Consider the following 23731-nt stretch of genomic DNA (forward strand, 5'->3'; position numbering starts at 1 on the left):
GGATAGTGGCTTCGTTAATGTTTTATTTATTTCCTTTTACTGACTGTGAGTGAACCTCCAGTTCTGAATTAAGAATGCCTAAAGAAAGGAGAATTAGTCCTGGAGAAGAAAGCTACACAAGAAGAAAACCTGAATTTTGGCTCGTGGGAATTTATTTGATAATGTCTAAAAAGAGGATTTTTCTGTAACCTTTTTTTCAGTTGGACCCTTTCTTAAAAATGAGGAGAGCAAAAAGGAAACAAGCAATGAAAACATGTGTTTGGTTAGCTGCCTTTTGCTTTAGCTCTCATAAGAGTGATACTAGTCTCTTATCTGTAAACTACTGAGCAAAAAAACTGCATATACTGGCTAGAGTTATAGGGTATGTTGTAGGAAACTTCCCCCAGATAAACCTAATGGAGTTGGCTCTGAATTCCCTCTGCGGGATACGGAGAGGTTTTGTCTCCAGGCAAGAGGCATAGAGTCCCAAACCTGAAGAGATTGGGGATTCAAAGGAGATAGGAAGTTCCAACCTTGTAGATTCTGCACCCTCAGACCAGTATACCTCTCTCGCCCAAACAGATCTCTCTCAGGAAATTTTGCTATGATTGGTTCCTCTGCAGGCAACTGGCCCTTAACAAAGAATACAGACACAAGGAGGAAGTTAATGCAGCAAAGAAGAGCATTAACTTGTACAAGGTTATCTGCCAGTGCTAGGCAGGAACATACTGCAGACAGTGGGAATCTCATGCCTCCTTTCCAGCTCAGGACATACCTCAAAAATACTCCTATCAACATGGTTTTGATATGAATGAAGGGGCTTCCATGGGCTTAGGGGAAGGAAGGGAGAATGCCATGTTGGTTCTGCTCTTCCCTCCCACTCTGTTTTGCCCCTGTGTACCTCACATCATTGGGCAGCAAAGGACCTCTCTCAATACTACACGAAAAGAACTCTATTTCTCTATTATTCAGTATGCTACAGAGCTCCCGATCATGCAAACAAACACTTATGCATATACACCTCTACCCAGATATAACGCGACCAGATATAACATGAATTCTGATATAATGCGGTAAAGCAGTGCTCCGGGGGGGGAAGAGGGGGGGAGGGGCTGCGCACTCTGGCGGATCAAAGCAAGTTCGATATAACGTGGTTTCACCTATAACGCGGTAAGATTTTTGACTCCCGAGGACAGTGTTATATGAGGGTAGAGGTGTACTTAATTGTAAGTACTGGTGGTCCCATTGAAATCAATGGGGCTACTTTGAGCCATAAAAATTAGACAGATGCATAAGTATTTGCAGGGTCAGGGCTAACACTGTAAAGGGCTAGAATACTAAGCAAATGCCAAATTCAGTACACATAGCAAATACATAGTCCACAGATGCATTTAGTGGTCCTCATTGAGCTGGTCTGTATCGCTGTAAATTTTCAATTACGTCTTATTGGCATTGCCAAAATAATTATTGGCTCTTAGTGGATCTGAAGGCTCTGAATGTTGTTGGAGAAAATCAGATGTACAGCATAATAAATGCACTGCTTTGATTTTGCTTAACTCGCACTTTCGACGTAATATATCACTTCATAGGGGAAAAAAATCAAAGCTCCATAAAGAGTAAAAACTAAAGAAAAAAATTTAAACTACAGAATATATATGACCTATTAATTTTGCCTGATAATGAAGTGTTTTTGGATGATTTCTAAAACTCACTTTCATTTTGATGCTTCATTTATTTTAATCTAGGATATAATTAGAGGGAAATCAAATTCATCCCCAAAGCAGAATAGTCACCTGTCTAAGATGCCATTCATTTGCAGCTTGCCATTTCTTTCTAAAATTTTTCCCCCATGTGTTCAAACTGAGTGTTACATACACTGCCAAATTTTATTTAAATCAATGTCCATTAACAACGTATCACTAAAAATAAAGTGGAGGATGTTTGATGCATGGCTGGTTTTCAAAACATGACTTCTTTATGTTATTTTTCTGGTCTTAATGGGCCTGATTCAGTTATAACCATACAGCCAATAAGAACTGGAATAGCAATATTACAATGGATGCATATAATATTTTGCTTAGTCCTCTGCGTCTTTGGCTGGTTTAGCTATAATCTTTAAACGGGACCCTTACAAAGAAGGAATGTGTGTGGAAAGGGGAAACAGAGGCACATTTTAACTCTCATTGAAATCCAACTGAAACAGGTGAGAGAAGAGAGGCACAAAATGAAAACGCTTTAAAACATTTTCTAAGAAAACAACCCAGAGGTAGTTGGTGCTTGAGTCCTATCACGCTGAAGTTCTGCACCAGCCCAATGTTGTTACACTAGTATAAAATTGGTACAGGATAATAGAATCTGGCCCTTGAACCTTTGCATATAGTGAAGTTTGCACTACGGCCCACATCAACCACCTTAAAGTCCCCTGAAGGTTTTGAGTACAATTCAGTTCCACCTTTAATTGTCTACCCATTCCCCATTAGGCAACTGATTTTTTTTCGGACATACGAGCACATGACTCCAAAAGCTTTTGTAGACTTTAAACAAAATTAACCCTTGTTGCACATTTTCAGTGAGAGTCAACCCTTGAGTGACTCCTCCTGGAAGAGACACTCTGGCAGGTGCAGGCCATCGTCAGTACATGAGTCGGTATTTACAAAGAGGAGGAATAAATCGTATCTTGATGCAAGGAGAGCTGTCGCACCTGAATTGCAATCTAGCCAGATGAAAATATAACACATACTAAGAACGCAGCTCAGACATGGGAAAAACCTCCCTGAGAAGCAATGAACAAGACAGTCTTGTGCTGATGATACCAAGATACCCAGTAACAAGATCATCTGTAACCAGATTATCTTGAGAAAAGCTATGTCACTGATGAATTCATGCTGTGATGAGACAGTGGTTTATCTCATCACAGGATAATCCTATTATAACTTATTTTGCAGAGAAAACATGCCATAAAAGATGCTCAATGGGTGAGCATTCCAAGCACATACTGGAGTGCTTCACTAACTTCCTTATTTGTTACCATATGCTGCACCTTGCATCCCATACTTAAATATAGTTAATGAGTGCATCGGATAATGGCTGAATAAATATAAAGGAGACATAGCTTAATTACAGGACTAGAGAATAAGATCCATTTTGCAGTTCTCAGTGTTGAAGTTCTCTTACTAAGGGTTACAATTAAATATAGTTAAGATCAGAGAATGATTGCTAGGTAATCAGGCAGCATGTATACTGGCTGCTGCAACAAATAAATGTAAAAACACTGCATTTGAAAAAATGTAGCTGATTTTGTCAAAAATCATGCCTTGAGTGCATGCTCCTTAGCAAGCAGAAGATAAAACTTTCCAACTGTATATAAAAAAACCCTACATATACACAATTCTACTTTTCCTGCTCTTTCTTTCAATACAAGGATAGCAAAATTGTCCTTGAACTCATCATAGAATACGAATAACCAATTTAAGCTTTCTGCTAAGTGACAAGAGAAGAAAGGCAGACATTTTAGAGACAGACTCACAGGGAAAGGCTCCTTAGTGAAACACCATTTCCCCCTTTCTTGGCTGCAAGAGATTGTTTAAAAACAAGGTGTTTCATTAAAACAGAAAGGATTTCTGCTTTCTCTTCTTCATCTTGTCCCACCACTGTCACTTCTGTGCAGGCTGTATTACTGTTCCTCCAATGTAAGTCCCATTCCCAGATCATCTCCAAGTTTAAAATAGTAACTATTACTAGTTACTGACTATTTGTGCTTTAGAATGATTATGTTTATTGCCACCGAACAAGGAAACAATGTTTACATGCAATTTCTACCTATTTCAGCTCAGATGGGGGCAAGTCATTCCTCAGCAGAGCTCTGTGTGACTTTCAAAACAAATGAATATACAAATCTGCATTTTCAGACTTTGTGAGTCAAAAATGATGCTTGAGAACCAAAACTTATAAGACAATAAGCATGGATTACTAGTTCAGTGGCACTAAATGTTGGATCCAGTTATTAGAATAAAAGTGCTCAAAAACTATTAGGATGAGTATGCAATAAGGGGTTATGCACTGGTAGTTAGAGCTGGTCTCACTAGATCACATTGTAGTTCTTTAGAAAAGCATGAACAATTCTGAAAGGAAGGTTTTAAAACCCAAAAGCTTTTTAGGATTACTTTTAGGATTATTGGTGGGCACTACTGACAAACAGAAGTCAAGTCAATAAACTTACTGATTATCTTTTTTCTTCTTTTTGTACGGGTCCATTAGACGAAGGGTATCTCTGATGACAGCTACTTTTATTTCTTCATCAACGGGGCTTGGGACATTTTCAAACACTCCTGGAGAAAGCTTTAATTTGTAAAGGATACAATTATTCAGTGTAGAACTGCTGCTTATTTATTACATAGCTGCTCAAGTCTTATTCCTATCCCTTAGGTCATAAATACACAATGCCAGAGCATAGAACACTACAGTAAAGATCTGTAATGATCTGTTAACATATGCAAAATGATACTAGGGAAATTTTAGTCAAGTCACCTAAATACATTGAAAAAAAGATCTTCACCATCAATGTTACCAGTTATATACACAAACATGAAAAATGGTTAATATTCACCCAAATATAATTAACTCAACTGCCAGGATGTTAATAAGAGCATTTCTGACAAAGATGATGGAGAGCTTTCACAATTCCAATAAGTCATGTTTCAAGAGCATCAGATTAGCAATGATTGCAAAGCCAAATATTACAAAAAGCCTTACAGGTTTCATATTAGCCGACAGCTTCCATCTTTCAAAAACGCAAAAAGACCAAAAAAACCAACCCCTAAACAATTACATTCTAATATCATGTCAGGCTGGAAGGTCTTACCTCTTGCTCATGTTCTATTCTCATGCTGGGGTTTGCATTTACTTCAAGTAACACAGGCTTCAAATTTTTCATTAGGAGAATGTCAAATCCTAAAATCTGTGCATAACGCAACACAACATTACTTTCACTCGCTGCGATTTCTTTTAGAGAATTGCACATATCATTACATAGACAAGTTATCCATCTAACTAAAGGAACTTCTCTCCCAATCTACCCATGGAACTGGAGAGCTCAACAGGATTATCTAAATTCTTCGTTTTCCCCCCATCGTTGGGGAAGCACTTCCCCAGAGTAGGGACATGCAAAATTCCATTCCCACAAAACATTTTAATAATCATCTTTTAAACCTCTTCCTTCATGAGCAGACTGTTATGCCATCATGTTGTAATAAGAAGGGGAATGGTTAAAGTATTTAAGTGGGATTCAGGAGATCTGGGTTAAGTTCTTAGTTCTGCCACAGTCATCCTGCATGGCTTTAGGCAAATCATTTAAGTTCTTCATGTCTCACTTCCCCACCTATACAACAAAGCAAATATTTCCTGTCTCCTGCACTTTATCTGCCTGGTCTGTTTAGACTGTAAATTCTTTGGGACAGGGACTGTCTCTTCCTATGTGTTTGTATGGCATTTAGTGCAATGGGGCCTTGAGTTCTACCAGGATTTCCTTGGTGTGGTCATCTTTCCTTGCTGAGCCCTCTGAGTCTTCTCTGTAGCATACCAAACACAGTGTCTGCTCAGCCTGCAAAAGTCCTGCTGAAGACACTACATGCTTGCCTTCAGCCAGTTAATGCAATTGTGAGATTTTTGCAGATCTTGTTTAAAGAAAAGTGACCATCCTTTCCTCCAATTTCTCCAATTCATTCCAGTATCTTAGCTCTACACTCAACCTGCCATTCCTCACAAAAAAACGAAGTTTGATTTCACAAAACCTCTTTTACTAGGACAGTTTTTTTCCCTCAGCCGATCTGGTGGTTTGTACAGTGCACTGCAGCATGGACTTCTCCCTTCCTGAGGCTTCTAGCACACTATAGAGGCCATTAGGGTAGGCGAAAACCCACCACTCTCCTGCAGTGGAAACCAATTTACTGTGGACTCGTCTAGTTGTTGTGTGTGGCCAGAATACAGATTTGCCACTACTTACAGGCTCTTTGTTGTGGAGAGAGAAATAAAAAACGTCTGAAGTGTAGTAATCAGTAGAGCATTTTATTGTAGATTTAGACACTAATTGGTAAATTGCTGCTTCAGTGGTCATCTACACTTTAATGATAGAGTTGTTAATATAATCATAGCCTGTCACGGTTTTCTGGTGAGACCTGCCTGAATTACAGTTCTGCAAAGGTCATTTGTGATGCTGGACATTTCATGACTCATCTTTCTTCCTGTCCTCTCTTACAAAAAACCCCCAGAAAAAATACCACACGGATGGAGGAAATTTTTCCTGGTTTAGTGAGTTGGTTCATAGTCCACATAAACCATTTAAACTGACTGGGCCAGTTAGAAACCACAATGTGACAGACCACCTAACTTATCAAAGTGGCAATAATCTGAACTGGTCTTTTATGTGGAGAATACAGATGGCCATCCAGATGCCAACATTTGGAAGGTAGAGGTAAAAGGGAATGAGAGGGACGGTAGGGGATTTGGAAATGTGCTAAGTGCTCAGCATTTCCCTTATGTACTGCCAGTGGCGACCTTCATCACGCTATTTATACTACACTCATCACTATCTGAGCATCTATGATTATTATGATTTGGAGTTTTCAACATTGCCATCTGGAAGCTTCAAAGGGGAGTGTTTGGATGTGATTGAAAACCCACAGAAACTATGAGGATGTGTTTAAGGGTGATTGTAAGGTGGCTTCAGTGACACTGATGAGTGTCTGCAAGCCAAAAAATGTGGTGAAGAGAAAATAAATTGTGAACTTGCACAGGACATTGCCCAGTTTTCAAATACTAACCCCACTAGTGATCAACAAAAAGAAAAGAGAAAACTTTTGGGGAAATGAATTAAACATACAAGCTTAATCTATGCATAAAAAAATAACTTCACTCCAATATTGTTACAGGAAGGGCTCTAGCAATGATGAGGTTATATTTCAGGGAGCGCACCCCTTACATAAAAATTCCTGACCTACCTGGAAGCAAGTTGGCCCAGGCTTTCCAGCTGGTATATCAGATTGGTAATAAACTTTCAGCTCTGGAGTCAGTGCAATAACAGTCTTAATCACCAATGAAATTATATCCGACCACAGTTTCTTGATGTCAACCCCTTTGGAAGACAGTCTGTAGAGAACGCTTGAAAAAGTCCTTTTGCTGCCGGTGTTTACATTGTCAGAATGGATGAAGTTCCCACTGTGAATATTCAGTGAATAGTTGGTTAAGTGCATAAATACCTGGTGCAAGTTTTTCAGGGTGGGTTCTTGATACGGCTCTGTACAAAATCTAGAGAGTCCATCTTTGGCTATATAAATCTCTAATGGTTCTAAAGATTTCAGTAAGACATATAGACGAATATCAAATTTCAGTTTGTCAATCAGCAGCGGTTTGCTGATATATTCCTGGACTACAGCTGGCCGGCTCTGTAGATTTCCTGCTAGTCTAATGTCGCTGGGGTCTTTAATGAGGTAGATTCCATCCCCTTGACACCCACCATCAGGTTTCACAATGAAAGTGGGCTTCCAGGGTGGATCGCTCTCTTTCATCATGCGAACCTAGAAGGAAAGAAGGATCATTAGATCAAAGAAGGACATGAATACAGGGAAAACACCTTGCTTATTTCTGAAGGAAAAGCTTTAATGCTTCGACAACATGTGAAAGGAAATTCCATGTACAAGTAAAATACACAGCATTGCAGAAGTAAACATCATGCAAGAGTGGAAAATACACAGTGGTGTTGACAAGAACACAAAAATCAGAGCAAAAAATGTGGGAGAGGAGTTACCAATGTAGAGGAATTGCAGTTTATATAGCGTCCCATCATGTAAATGGTCCAAGGAACCTCCTTTTAATGCAGTGTGACAATATACAGCCTGAAACATTTCTTGTTCTTGAAGGCCTCAACCAGTGGGAATGCAGAACGACTCACTAATGTAAACCGAGTTGTGAGACTAAGCCCTTTGAACACTTTCTTAAAGAAAATCATGAAACTTGGAAAAAAAGCAGCCTTATTTTTTCAAGTTTAAATTTAGGCAAACAACACTGAGGAGAGGGAAGATAGAGCAGTAACTTGACATGACCCTGTTATTCATTTGTGGTTAATGTCTCTAAAATGGTTTGAAATAATATCCTAAACCTTGGTGGCCCTGTCCTGAAGACACGGCATCTACTACTATCCAGCTATGACAAAATAGCTGCATCTTCCCAACCAGTAAGTCTTCCAATCTGAAATTCACATTTCACTATGTCCTTGTCACAATGGTATGGAATAAACTAAGGGCTTGTCTATATGGGGAAAGAGCCTGAAGTAGTTGGTGCACACTAGGTTCCCCGCACCAACTCCCGATGTGAACACTCTTACTCTGCACCAAGACTGCCTTTGTGCAGCTTAGCTTAAACGGCACAAAGGGAATAGCTAATGCGCTTGAAATTCACATCCTAGCTTACTCCTCATGTAGACAAGCCCTTAGAAGATGCTCTTTTCACCAGTTAACCAAATCCAGACCTTAACTTCAACATGAATAGCACAAATGTTTGTGGTGCCTTTTACTTAATAAAGCTTTTGCAAACCAAGGTTTTATTCAAGAGACATGCACTTAAAGTTTCTGCCAAGTGCTTGCATCCTCCCAGTAAGGCTCTCTCTACACTTATGGAGGTGTGTAGAGTACAGCCACTATACATGTAGCTACAACCACAGTGACCGGCTCCAGCTGCCGGAGCCTTTCACTGTGGTGAGGAAAGACTCCTGCAGGGAGAAGGCAGTGGGGAAAGGAGCTCCTGGAGCCTTTCCCCACTTCCAGAGCCTTTCATTGCAGTGGGGAAAGGCTCTGGCAGCAGGACCCGACAATGCTACAAACAGCTGTGTAGAAGTGGGAGGCACAGCTTGGGCATGCAGAGAACTGTGTACTATACCCTGGGGTTCCGGGCATGTAGGAACTCTATTCTAATTGCCTAAGCTGTGCCTTACTGTCTGCTGCTGTTTATACCCACACTACCTTTGTGAGCAGGTAAAAAGAGAATTAACAATGAAAGAACATTCAGTGCCATAAGAAAAGGCTAACTCCAATTATTTTCCCTTGTAAGCATTACAACGAAGTCCATTCATTTCCACCAGTCTAAGATGATTTCTTAAAGCAACATTTCCAGGCTGACTAGGGGGACAAACAGATCTCTGAATTTTTCTCCAATTTCAATTTTCACTCAAAGTATCTAGCTATCATGGTTGCAAAGAAACACTTGTTTCATGTTTTGAAGGTTAACAGATGCAGAAACAGCAACCTGATTTTGCAGAGAGCATGAAACCAAAGATCTGAGGTGTAAATTGCCCCATTCATTTCCAGAGGCACTAACTCATATGTTAGTTTGGGTCTTTAATAACATGGCAGGGTTGTAGGCATGTGCAATTGGTTTTGTTTTCCTGAAAAGGGGTTCAGCTTCCTCAAGTGTGGGAAATCCAGCTTTAAGAGGTAAATATTGAAAATTATACTCCGTTTTATACTGAAATGTATATAGAGCAAGAAACAGGGCCAGTTCAGACTGGCTGGCAGGGATGCAAACTGCAGGGAGCCCTAGCTCAGGAGGGACCCACCTCACTAGACACAGATCACAGTGTTAGTGTGAGGTTTATTGTGGATGCTCCAGGGTCATGCAGAGTGGAGTATACACATCTACAGCAGGAGGCCTCTCCCTATATGTCTCTCTTCTTCATGAATTACAGGAACCCTACCCCAGCAACCCAAATATACATCAAGCCAGGTCCTATTTCCGTATCCTCCCTTCCTCCCCCAGTCCAGCAGGACTAAATCTCTTCAGTTGTATGACGCGCAGTTTATGGCAAATCCATGGGATTATTGCACATAATCTCTTGAGCCTTGAAATCAGCACCCCTCCAGACATACACACCCCGTTAGATGTGTGGCAAGCACAACTTTGCTGGAACCAGATCTGTCAAGAAATGAGAAATGTTCATTTTCCATCAATGTGTGGTTTTCACCAAAGAGATAGCATGCCCTAGTTTCTCTAACATAACCTAACAATACAATGCATCACAACAAAAATATTTGCCCCCATTGAATAGCATATTCTATACATGCCTCTAGTGGCCACTGCTCTTCAGTTTATAACTGAATATTTCCTGTAAATTACACCATTGGTATATTCAGGCCTGGAGCTCAACTACTAATTTTCTGATCAAAAGGAGCAAAAAATTCTGTCCACCATGATCACAGCAACTTCTAGAAGTGGTTTTGCGTCACATTAGGGAAATCTGTTCCTAGTGGATTACAATTTGTCTAGACACACAGGATGAAATAAGAAAGTGAGGAAAGTTAGTCCAGAGAGTTTGATGGTATTTAATATTGTAGCTAAACCTTTGGTTGGATCTGAAATGCATGACATGCCTACCCTTGTATCCTTTCCAACTTAGCACACTTCTGAGATTTTCAATTTGCCTGTGTTAGTTCCCCTCTATTATATTAGTTTTGCATGAAGTGTATTGCCTCCTAGTGGACGACTGAGTAAACAACAATTAGTTATTTGAAACAAAAACATTAAACAAAGATTTAAATGTGAAAAATCTGTTTAGGGAAATCACCACACTAAATAAGTGTTAGTTGTTTTACAGATAACTTTATGTGCCTAGATAAATCCTTTTAAATTTGCATTTTCATACTGTGGATTTCTCAAGAATTGAGTCAAGTGTTTTTTTATTGTTACTGGGTGATAATGTATATGTCAGCATGTTTTATTTGCAGAAATGCATATTGGCTATTGACTTGGGGTTGGACTGGGGTGGGTGGAGGGAGATGTCCTTACTAGAAGAGAAATTACTGGGTAAGAAATACTCCATTCTATCCTATATCATCCCCTAATGTGCATACAAATGGAAAGCAGCTAGTCTCAGAAGTAGAGAGGGAAGGATAGGAAAATAGGACTAAGATGTCCCTTATAAAGCACATACATTTAGTTCATTTTGGTACCACTGCTCACAGCACCTTCCTACAAAAGATGTCTCTGTTGATGAAAGAAAATTGACTTTGTCGTGCTTACTAAGGCCATGTCTACATGAGGACACTCAGGAAAATTAAGCTGAATCAGGGTGTAACGTGAGAATGCACATAAAGTGCATTAACTGTCCTGCCACTCTCACTCCCCATGTGGATGCTCTCATCCAAGGAGAATTAAGTTACAGCAAATGAAGGTCACTTTGCTCCTGAATGAGACCATCCACATGGGGTTAACATGCTTTAATTGATGCACATTGACTTCCAGAGGGACCCTATGTAGACATGGCATAAGAGCATTGCTGGTAGACAGGAGGCCTCTTTGCAGATTCCTCCCAGTGTAGCAATGTCCTTTCTGCTTACAGTACAGAGTAGGCATGTAACATGAGTCTCGATTACTTCTGACACTTGTTTGACTGATATCTAGGCCTCCATGATGCGTAATGCAAGCCATCATGCCAGGGAAATGTTTAACTCTGTAATACAGTCTGTATCCTAGATCCTTGGGGTGAATAGAGGGCATGATTAACACCAAATCCCTATGTAACATGGTCAGCCACCTCCCAAAAGCCCCCTCATGGCTGCGGTGGCTCTACAGCACTCTGCCTCAGTTTCCCTCTCTCATGAGACTTCTCAATAACTCACCCAGTCCACAGCATTCTAAAACATTCCCCTTCTGGAGCAGGATCAATGTAATTACCTCAGACACACATTAATACTTCATGCCAGCTTCATTCAGCTGGCCACTGGTTCCACGGGTCCAATAGTTCTCTCTCTTTGATACAGGAGCCCCAGCCCTGCTTCCCTGCACTGGATTCAGTTCCAACTGTCCCTTTACTCCTTGCAGCACTCACCTACAGCTACTCTTCTTCAGTCAGCTGCAGTTCCCCACGCTTCTGGCATACTGCCACTCCCAGACGGAGTATTAGGGGCTCAGGTGGGAGCCTTGCTCCAGGGACTGCTCCAGGAAGTCTGTCCCTTCCTCCCTTATACTCTCAGCCTGGCCTCTTCATTTATTATTAACCACCCAAGGAGGTGAGCTGATCTTGTCACAGGTGGGCTAAGGCCCCATTTCCCTTTAAAAAGACCAGTCACCCTGTGATACCCCATCTCTGCTACCATTAGCTGTGGAGTATTGGTGCTCTTGTTGGAGCCCAAACCCCCTACCAAACTCCAGAGGTGACCTATAAAGCTCAAAAGCATGAACAAAGCAGGTAGAAAGAGCAGGTCAGTTATGCAGCAGAAAGCTTCCATTTACACACAAGTGTAGAACAGCAGTAATGACAGTTAATGGGAGTTACAAAGTTCAGATCTGGACCCAAATGCCCCCAAAGTTTGAAGTCATATAGATTTGGAGTTTTTGCCTGGTCCTCTGTAATTTCCACACATCAGTATCAGCAGGCTTTTAACTTTGGTTGCACTAACAATACTGACGGTAATAACAGAAGATGGTAAACACAGACTGCTATGGTAACTAATAACTTCTTGGACCAGCATCAATAAATGTCTTTTTACATGTCAGCATGAGGTCCATCCAGAAGCAAAAAAACATCCTGGCCAGTTTTTCTTTCCTAAAGAACCAGTGATCTCATCCGTAAGAAAATCAGATGACCCCTCTTAGAAGAGATTGTGGTATGCTGGCAGGACCTAATAGAATTATTTTTAATAGGGTTAGTTGGCCTTTGAACACCACATGTTAGTTGATACGTTCATTTAGTAAGTAGTGTTTGGAGGCTAACAACATTCCCAATTGGATGCAATGAATCAGAATTTAACAGAATACTTATAACTAATCGCTGGGCTTAAGATCTGCCCATTCATAAACTGCACCTCTTCTGTCAATTCTTTCAAAGACAATATAATTAAGTTATTTTCCCCTTAGAACAATCATGACATCATAAATTGCCTACTAAGTTATTACATTTCGAAGAAAAAATAAAACCTCAAACTTCAACTTTTTATTTAAGAGACAAACCAGAAAAGTTGTAACTAGGTCACTGGGAGGACCTGACAATATCAGCTGGGTATATAGATCCCTCATGGCGCATCAATAATTCCTACTATCTAAGTTTTATTTTCGCCATACAGAGCAATAAAATCAAACGAGAGAGACTGCCAGGTCTCAAGAAGGACAATGAAAATTGTGAGAGAGGCACAGGAAAGCTTCAGAGCAAGCTAAAATAAAAAGCATTCAAAAATATAGCATGCTTTACAACATGTTACAAGGAAAGGAAGGAGCACAGTCATATTTTTAAGTTAGTGAAGTTGACATGATTCAGAATTCATGAGCATGACGAGGATAAATCAAACTCTTTCGCGTGTACATACGCCGTTCAAATCCCGCCAATGTCAATGATGCCCAATGGCTGCTACTATCACAATTGTTTGGGATTGTAAATGCACTTAACGGTTGGGTCCTTACTGTACATCTCAAGAATGGTATAAAATCCCAGGAGCTGGCTCTAATCGGCAACCTTGTTGACAGTCTCAGCAGAAAGGCCAAGGACTGAGTGAGACTGAACTACTCTCTCACCTTTTCAAAGGTGGTTCCTGCAGTTTAGGGTTGAGGTTCAGTGGCAGGGCCAATGTGAGAAACCTGCCCTGCTTCTGTCAGTGCCACATATGATCTGCTGATAGTGCTACAGCCCACAGGGCTGGATTTCCAGCCAGTCTCAGGAGCCTGACATTCACAAATATTTTACATTTAAAAAGTGTTAAAGCACATTCCGTGTTTTCCAGTTCAACAACAACAACCACCCTACAAAATCCAAGTTCCCATGGAAAGAGAATGATAGGTAGGAGACCATGAAATTCAGAACAACGCAGGCAAGGGAGCCCCAAACAACCAGGGGCAGCCAAGGTAAAGGCAGGATGTATTGCAGTGGGCCACATTGTCTACTACACAGGAGATCCTGTGGTTCATGTCTTCAAGAGACTTTTTAAAGAACATCTTCTCTCTCCAAAGCAGGGGGAAGCTACGCTAGTTTCTTGAATACCAGGAATAGCGTTGATACGCTCTGTTCTTTTCTTGAATTCATACATCACCAAATAAAAACAAACAAAAAAATAAAATGAAAGAGGCAGAATTAAATTGCCATACTAAACTAATCTAGCTCTACGCAGGAAGTGGCTGGTGCTGTTTTACATGTGTTCACAGCAGTAGTCTGCCTTCTCTCTGACACTGCTCTAAGATTATTTTTCTTTGTTAGTTGGTATCCTGAGGCACCAGCAAAGTCGATCCATTTCCACAACCTGTCCTGGTACTGCAGGGGAAAGAAAAATTGTGACATAGCAGAAGGCTGGCTACCACTAGGAAAGTCATGGAATTTCAGGAGTGATTGTCCATTTCTAGTGGCTTCATTAGCTAATCCATCCACACTACTTAGTTCTCTTATACCACCCCTCAATTTTCAGGGGATAGTGCAGAAGTTTTTTCACAAGACTCATTTACTTTATTGGGAACCACACCACTCTTCCTTCTCACTACTGTGTGAATTCAAATCTAATTATTTAAACTAGGGATTTTCTCAGGGTCAATTAATCTTAATGGAATGGAAATCCTTTATCAGAATAGATGGTCATTTCAAGGGATAGGGAGGCAATAGGCATCAGATATTTTCCCATGTTTTCTACATACAGCGAAATCCAATGAGACTAGTTGGGATGGGAGAATAAGGAAAGCAGAATTTGGCCTCTAATGGTTCTATCCACAAGGGAATAACTGTCTTCTCAATTATGTTTAACTACAGAATAGAGCTTTCCATAAGAATATTCCAGTTTTTTATTCACTATTAGAAAGTTAATGTCACAAAAGGGGTATTTGGTCAGGCTTATACATTAAGCTCCCTGCTATAATTTTACACACACACACACACACACACACACACTTTTGTTCCATTAGAAGGACAGAGGCAATCTATGTCCCATTCCCCATTTCTGCTGCTCCTGCCTCAGGCTTTTTCTGCTCTGCTGCACGGGCTCTCTATTGAAGAGGAAAGTGCTTTTTGGGAACCACTATTTTGAGGATACAGTGGCAACTTGCTTGTTCCATATTGTATTTTAAACAGTCATTTCAACTGCTATTCAAGTTCAGAACAAAACACCTGTTTCCTTCAGACAGAGGAAAATATTTTGTATCAGCACTAATAAACCAGGTGCTCCAAACCTGCTATCTTCAAAGGGCTCAAGCAAGGAGCTTCCATCCTGTATGCTCCAACATCAAACATGACAGTAACTCATTTCTCTGACCAAAGAAAAAATGAGCAGTGTCTCAGACTAAAGTCTGTCTAGACAAAACACCAATGAATCACACTTCAATCCATGCTGGCTGAAGAGAGATGCAGCACACTCAGCCTCATAAAAAAATGGCAGCGTTGGTTTATATGTTACATTTAAGACAAAGCTGGTTACTGAAAATATCAGGGAGAGAATGCAAAATACAAGAATGAGAAAGGAATCCCACACACACAGTCAGGGTAGCCCATCAAAGGAAATTCAGAACCCAAGACTAAAATGATTAGTTACAGCAAAGTTGCTAATTCAAAGCCCCTATTTGTGTTATTAATGAAGATCAACCTTCCTTTACTGAACTTCTTCCACAATCCATCCATTTCCACCAGAAAGGGCATCATTTTTCAACTTTTGCAGACATTTGGGTAAATCCATTGAAACTGACAGATGTCTGGATTTTATCTATATACTTTTCTTAGTCATTTGTATTTCAAGACCAGTAATAAAGCACGAAGGCATTTCCCTACATTTCCAGGTGAGGTGAAAACCCTGTTCCTGTCCTGGAAACTATTCACTGCTCTCCTTAAGCCTTCCAGTCCATCATATCTTACATACACCAATCAACAAGAACAAGGAGTAAAGAGAGGAGGAGAATCTGGGAATGGATCAATCTACCTTATAGGAGATTGACTAGCATCAAGGAAATAGAATTCTTGGTCTTGAAGGCAACTCTTGAAAGTCTTCTTTATAACCAGCAGAAGCCTCCAAATACTTTATTTGAACAGTCATGGTTTGTATAGACTGGAAAAATAAGTCATGTTGGAAAAAGAGTTAACTAACAATTTTAAGCACAACTTTGCACTTAAGGCATGTTGTATTTTGAAAAATGTTAGCTGGTCATGGTCAACACTGGGAAGAGGGAAGGGGCCTAAGATTGACCATGACCATATAATACATTTTCAGCATGACTGACCTCATCCACATCTTGTGCAAAGTTGTGTTTTTGACTAACACAACTTTAATATCTTCAGACATGCCTTATTTCCCCCATTTAGACAAACCCAAGGGGAGTGAAGAGTACAGTAAAGGAATAAACCTTGGATGATGACATCCAATTTGGACTTCAAGCAAAGTTCATACGTTTTTACAGAAGAGCTGAGGAGATCTAGAACACAAAATAGGTCTTTTTGGCAGGCAATAAGCCACCACAATGATATTTGCCCACTAGCTTCCAATTCTGTTTGCCACTTAGATTCTTAACAAGGAAACACCAAGATAAATAAAATGAAGAATTCTTAGACTTAACAGGACAAACTGCCAAGAGTGAATACCCTTGAGATATTTCCAGATCTGCTAAGTAAGCTGGATTTCAAATCGTCTTCCATCACTATATCTGATGTGATGAAAAAATGTACCAAATTGCACCAAATGGTCAAGATGGCAGTTCTCTTGCCAATTATTATTTTTTAAATCAGGGAAGATGTTACTGAAGTGGTTGCAGTATTCTGACTGGGAAAAGGGTTGGGGAAGGACAGAAATGGGAAAAAATGGACACCACTTGGGTGGTCCAGTTATTTATACAGATGCACAATATGACCATATAGTCTTGTCCATAGAATCTGTGGAATGTTAAAATATATAACAGGCAATTTTATTTTGGCAAGTTGTGGGGGCTCAGCAGAAAGAAGCAGGGAGATCTGAGAGCTCAGGGAATTGTTAATGATCTAGGAACTTTAGGTTGCCTGTTCAAATACAGACAAATCTTATAGCTGTTTGGTGTCTGAGTCTAGTTCCAAGAGAAAATATCTCACATCACAAGGCCACAAACATGGATAACACTGAATATCCTCTCACACTTGGAGGTCATCTTGCCGCATCAGTGGGAGAACAATGTGGGGAAAGTTGTGCAGATGTTGCCCATTCTGTATAGTACCCGTCTGGATAAACAGAAGACTTCAGTCTCCAGGGGTTGCCAATCCAACAACTCCTCACCAGCACTAAATTCCCACAACAATTAAAACAATGGAAAAAGCAAAGTTTGGAGAGTTCCTGTTGGGAATGGCCTCACTAATCTACAAGTGACATGTTCTCCATGCTCATCCCAATCATTTATGGTTTATGATACAGAGTTTTATTCATTTTTTACATTGCAAACATTTTGTTAAGTAGAACATAAACTCTTACAGCATAAACTATATTGTTTGATAACAAAAATGATACTTTTCTCAAACACAGATGGAAGAACACATGCAAGGGAAACGCCAAGCAATGTTTTATTGGACATCTGCTCTTCTTGGAATGGAAACCAAAAATCGTCTTCACATTGATGAGCGCTTACACAGAGAGAAATATTTGTTTATCTGCAGTGCCACCTGCTGACAGCTTAAAGGTACTGTCCTTATAAATTGCTCTATGGTATGAAGCATTTGCAGCACTGCCCAAATAATCAGTGCATAATAACTAGGAGTTAGCATGACTCTCACAGAAATCAGTTACAACCCAGTGTACTACTTGGAAAGTTTACTCCCAAATTGTCTTCACTCAAATGCTTGCAATATCTAATCTGATTGCAATTTACACCTCCTTTTACAAATCTGTTTTACATCGACAGCTGAGGATACTATAGGATTCTTGCTCATTTTTACTGTCATTAGTACAGTGTCAGAAAGATGACCCAGCACACTGGAAGAGTACACATTAGAAGATTATCATGAATTTAACTTGACTGCTGATAAAAGTATCATATTAAAAAGTGACAGAGTGTAGAGGTCTAATAAAATTTATACCTTTTTCTGCTCACTTTTCCAAGCAGAGGATACTGTAGAATGCAAGAATGCACTGGGTGAGTCAGACAGGGTTAACATAAAAACATACAATATTTTTAAATACTAGCAGCAACAGAACAATACATTTTGAACCGTTAAACAACGCATTCAAACACCCGTTAAACACAGAGGAATATGTGAGTACATATAAACACCGAACACATTAGGAGAGACAGTTTGGAAGGGTTCATATAAAACACACAGGATATACTAAAAAGACTTCAGTGAAAATGACATTGGTGAGATGTCACATTCCACAGAGTCCAGTCTCAGAACATCCTGCTACTCACTCTTTCTAAGCTCAGTAAAATATGCTGGGGAAAGGAGTTTAAATTTCTTCTGTGTTTAACATTCAAATACCCTTTTTGGTGGTGAGGAGTTTTGATATTAATTCTAGAGCATAACAAGTAAGAGCAGCTCAATTAAACTATGTCTGATCTGAGGCAAACTGAAAAGAATGTATAGATTCCATGGAATACAAATGTAGTTTTAAATAGTCTAACCAATATGAAAGTAAAGTAAGTGAAGAATGACATGGTCACAAATATCTTACTGGCAGCATTGTTCAGAGAATATGGAGAAAATTGATCTACCTCAGCAACGAAGAGGGGAAACTCTTCTGGCAGAATCCATGAATGGGGATAGAAGTTGTACTCTTCGGGAAATAGATCCTGCATTGTTCGCACTGCCCGACTCAGGGTAATTTTACGCACCATTTCTGTCATGCCTGGAGAAAATAAAGAAGTGTTTGGAAGTGTTCAAGATTATTCACTGTGCAGCAAAGTAAAGTAAGCCTGTGTGTTGGTACTTACCATATGTTTGTGCTCTGGCCATTGTTTTCAATATATAACTAAATATTTGAAGCTACTAGTGATACTGAGTGATTTGTAGCTTTTTATTTGGGTATTTATTTATACTGCACTTATCACCATATCACATGGTTTGGGAAAGCTTTAAGGTAGTTGACCAAATATAACTAGGAATCAAGGAAGAAGAATTTTTGTCCAAAAGTTAACTGACTCTTTGCTCCAGTCTGGAATTTTTACCTTATTTTGCCAGTGTTGCAGAGAAGGAACAGGAGACATCAATTGCTTCAGACAATTAGAATTGTACCTTCCTAAACTATTTACCCTTATTTAAACCATTACAGTATGTCAAAGAAAAGAATCTTTCTTTCCATATAAAACAACTGTTAGGTCTAGTCTTTCAGTGGCCCAATTCTGCCAAGAGCCCTCAAATCTCATGGAAGTAAATGGGAGGTGGAAATGTTGAATACCTCACAGGAGGTGCTCAGCAGATCATGGGATCAGGCCCCATTAGCATTCCTGGGAGTTAAAAGTGCATTGTGAAGGGACTTCAGGATCTCGCTAACCTGTTTTTGTCAACTCTGCATCCTTCTTGCTCACCACATGGGAGGCAGGGGACAGCTCGGGTAAATATCATACATATGGCATGAGATTTAAACAACCAGAAAATTATAGAGCTTTACCAATATAGGTGCATTGTCTGCTTTTGTTCACAAGCAGACAAAAGTCAGTAAGTGGAGCAAAAAGTTCTATATATGGGGTTTCTTACTCACACAGCATACTAACAGCAGCAATATATCTGAAGTGAAGGGCTTAGATAAGTCAATACCTAAGCTCTTAGTTCTTATTCAGCGGGATCTATACTGGAATTGAATGAGAAATAAGGGATCTTAAAAAAGTAGAATAATCATAATAAGATGAAAGTTGACATGAACTCTTCAATATTAAAAAATCCATTTAAGGAACTGTGCTTTGAGATTTTCCCAGAAACAAGCCAGAGCTCAATACAAAATAGATTTTTTTTTTTTAAGTAGAAACAAATCCTCTAAGAAGGAGTATTTTTACTGATGTTACAAGACACACAAGAATTGTTTAAATTATTTTAATTTAATTACAACCTAAAGATCAGGTTTCTCTGAATTAATGTTCTATATATGTACATCCTTAGTGTCCCGTTATACTCTCAATCCATAAAGATCTTGAATTACCCATTCTGGTATTCATACCATGTCTTAACTAAATCTCTAATTATTATTGATTCATAAAACATGCCCAATAACAGGAGTCCGAGTGATCCAATTTGAACATCTTTTTTCAATACAGAACTACTCACAAATGAAGAATATGGTATACTGTGAATCAAATCGTCTACTGATCAACACAATAGGAAATTTGCCATTCATTTCAATGGGACCATGATTTGATCTGATAGATTTTTATCTGGGCATCTGGAGTCCACTCCCAATATAAGAAGCTATGAAGCCCGGTTTCATTTCATATTTATCTTCTTTTTAATGAAGGCTTTCAGTAGCATCCAAAAGATCCTTTCACTTTACTTAAGTGCTGGTTAATTTTAGCATCCCTTTTACTTTATCAAAACCTCAGGATTCAAATCTACTGTACTGTAAAAGATTTCTACCAATTATCATGATAGTGTCTGAGAATTTAGATATTTGATAACTGCAGAAAGCTATCAATAGGAGAGTGCAAAAGACTGAATACAATCTAGACGAAAGGTCCAAGGAAGATCCAAGGTAACAAAAGATGGCACCATTTGTTTAAGACTTTGTTATTGCAACTGTAATCAACACGATGCAAGCGGCAAACACTCTCCTTGATGGTGAAACAGATAATCAGGCATTTACTTGCATCAGGATGAGAACACCAGACTTTTGATCAAAATAAGATGAAACCTTTCATATTTTGCAGACTGTTACAAGTGGTAACTGCCCAGCATATTACCAACAAGGTGCGTGAATACTCAGACAGCATTTCTTTAACTTCAAGCACAAGATTAATTACCTGGAAACTTGTTGACTTGACCTGAGAATATGTCATTATCATGAAATGATACCCCATGCCAATAGATATCACAGGGCAAGCGCCGACCAAATGGAAACTGGAAAAAAGATATAATACAGATTTTGAAAGAGATTGGCTACATCTACAAGTTTCTTATCTTTGTAGAAGTTCAAATAAAAATATAAGCCCTTCAGAGAACAGCTTTCTGGACATCAGTAAAGTCCACGCTTCATATCTAATGCCCAACTTCAATGGGAAGAGCTTATTGTAAGATATCAAAGTTGGGGCCTCTGCTAGTGTGTGAAGTAAAAGCTATTTAAAAAAATGTATTCAACTTTCTTTCTCTCAATAAATACAAGAGAAAGATGTGGCTTCTTTGCCACTACTCTTTTGTAAATAATTACTGTTCAAATTTAATGTACTAAGTTAACTCTGGACACACATACATTAATAATAATTTAAATTTGCAGTCTTTAAAGTATTACTTTTTCCAAATGTTGACTGCAGCTTTTCAACCAAACTGAATCATATGCTTGAGCTCAGGCTCAAACTTCAAACTGAGCGCTCAGAACAGGATATTTAAATTTAAATACAGTAGCTTTACATTGTTTTAAAACTCCTCATTGGAAACAAGGAAAAAAAAATCAAATAATACCAGCAGGGCTGGCCTTAGGGGTGGGCCACCAGGGCAACCTCACAGGGGCGCCATGGTCAAGGGGGCATGTTGCCAGTGTAGAGTCAGAAACTGGGCAGGCGGTGGGGGGTGTATGTACAGGTTTCTCCCTGCTTCCTCCCAGCATAGAAGCATGGGGTTGGGAAGCGGTGATGCACAGATACTGCTTGTCTCCTGTAACGTTCCTCCACCCCCCCAGGGGGCTGTGAAGGGAGAGCAAGGAGTATCACTTTTCCAACCTGGGCTGTGAGGCGAGCATCAGAAACTGCTGCTCTCCTGCCCTGCTAGGTGACCAGATGTCCCGATCTAATAGGGACAGTCCAGATTTTTGGGTCTTTTTCTTATATAGGCTCCTATTACTCCCCCTACCCCGTCCCGATTTTTCACATTTGCTGTCTGGTCACCCTATGCCCTGCCCTTACGCAGGGAGCCCTGACATCCCTCCTCGCTCCCCCCCAGGGCCGGCTCTAGGATTTTTGCCGCCTCAAGTAAAAATAATTTGTTTTTTTCTTAACCCACCCCCAGCCCCGCCTCAACTCCACCCCTTACCCAAATCCCCAGCCCTGCCTCCTCCCCTCTCAAGCCTAGGAGGGAGGGAGGGAGAGGGAGAAGCAGCGCGCAAATCAGCTGTTTCGCGCCACGGCCGCTCAGGATCTCCCCTTCCCTCCCAGGTTTGAGAGCATGGGAGGGAGGGCGAGCAGCGGTGCGCGAGCGGCAGCAGCGGAGGTGAGTTAAGGCGGCTGGGGCATATTTTTAGGGGTGGCATGGCCCACGCCAGAATGCTGCCCCTAAAAATGTGCCGCCCCAAGCACCAGCTTGTTTTGCTGGTGCCTAGAGCCGGCCCTGCTCCCCGCCCCCCAGCCCTCTAGGGTGCATGGAGGAGCAATGCTCAAGGGGGGCAGCGAGCAGCAATGCCAGCTGCTCTATGCATCCAGGTTAGTTTCCCCACAGCCCTGGGCTCAGGAGGGGGGTGCAGGAGTTAGGGGTGCAGGAGCAAAGTGCAGGGGTTGGGGCACAGGAGGGAGGTGCAGAGGTTAGGGGTGAAAGGGGCACAGTGCAGAAATTAGCGGTGCAGGGGTTAGGGGCACAGGAGGGAGTGCAGGGATTGGGACAAAGGGAGCACAGTGCAGGGGTTAGGGGCAAAGGGGAGCCTGGGGATCCCACGGAGGCCAGGGACAATGCGGGGGCACCACACCCACAGGGGCCAGGGATGCCAAAATACAAGTTCGCCCAGGGTGCCATTTTCCCTAAGGACGGCCCTGTTACCAGATTTTAATAAATAACATATATTTCTAAAATACAAAGTGAAGCAGATGTACTATACTTTTCAGTATCAACCAGGTGCCAACTATAATTTATGCTTAGGGCCCTACCAAATTCATAGCTGTGAAAAAACATATCATGGACCCTGAAATAAGCCCTCCCCCATGAAATCTAGCTATTGGAGGGGAGAAGAAGGGGCAGGGCTGAGGGCACGCCATCTGGGGGCTCTATGGTTCCCGGGGCTCCAACTGCTAGTCCCCAGGCTGGGGAGGGACAGGATTTACTCTTCCCCTGCACAGCTGTTCTCAGTGGGGGAAATCAGACCCACCTCTGGGTACCTCCCTCTGCCACAGGAAGCTCCATGGCAGCAGTTCTGAAGGCAGCACAGAAGTGAGGGTGGCAATCCTGCAGACCCCCCCCCCCCCCCCCGCACGCGCGTACACACACACACACACAAACAGCTTTGTGACCCCTCCACATCCTTCTTTGGGTTGGAACCCCAACAGTTACAACACCATGACATTTCAAATGTAAACCTCTGAAAATGTGAAATGGACTAATTTTCAAATCCTAGGGCCATGAAATTGACCAAAATGGACCTAAATTTGGTAGGGCCCTATTTATACTATTTTGTTCATTTTATTAGCAGCAAATGGACCGCTTTTTAGCTCTGTGATAGGAGATACAGAAAGAAGGAATGAGAAATCCATATTTGTCATTTTCTCCTGGATATTATTATTTTTCTTTTCTTTAAAAATAATACTAACTGAAGTTAAACAAACAAGCAAGCTTGCAAACAGACCAATCATAGGCGAAATGTTTATCTGAATTTATCAGCTGGAGCAGAGAAATTATCCCTACAGCGTTAGCCACTCGCACATGTGAAAGGATAATTTTACCATAGTTACATATACC

The 23731-nt window shown here is 40.6% G+C and overlaps 1 protein-coding gene across 7 annotated transcripts in view; it reads right to left on the reverse strand.

Annotated features, from left to right (window-relative positions):
• TTLL11 (tubulin tyrosine ligase like 11) overlaps nucleotides 1-23731 on the reverse strand; it is a 124500-nt gene that overhangs the window by 83677 nt on the left and 17092 nt on the right. For 5 of the 7 annotated variants that reach the window (XM_034793341.1, XM_034793345.1, XM_034793339.1 and 2 more), the window contains 5 exons: nucleotides 20881-20977; nucleotides 18646-18779; nucleotides 6975-7550; nucleotides 4841-4936; nucleotides 4199-4317 (listed from right to left, as the gene is read on the reverse strand). In XM_034793341.1, the coding sequence (XP_034649232.1) occupies nucleotides 4199-4317; nucleotides 4841-4936; nucleotides 6975-7550; nucleotides 18646-18779; nucleotides 20881-20977 (1022 nt within the window). The remainder of the gene's footprint in view (nucleotides 1-4198; nucleotides 4318-4840; nucleotides 4937-6974; nucleotides 7551-18645; nucleotides 18780-20880; nucleotides 20978-23731) is intronic. The other 2 variants (XM_034793344.1, XM_034793343.1) reach the window with 1 other exon arrangement.

Source organism: Trachemys scripta, chromosome 17 (assembly GCF_013100865.1).
Source record: "Trachemys scripta elegans isolate TJP31775 chromosome 17, CAS_Tse_1.0, whole genome shotgun sequence".
NCBI classification, from domain to species: Eukaryota; Metazoa; Chordata; order Testudines; family Emydidae; genus Trachemys; species Trachemys scripta.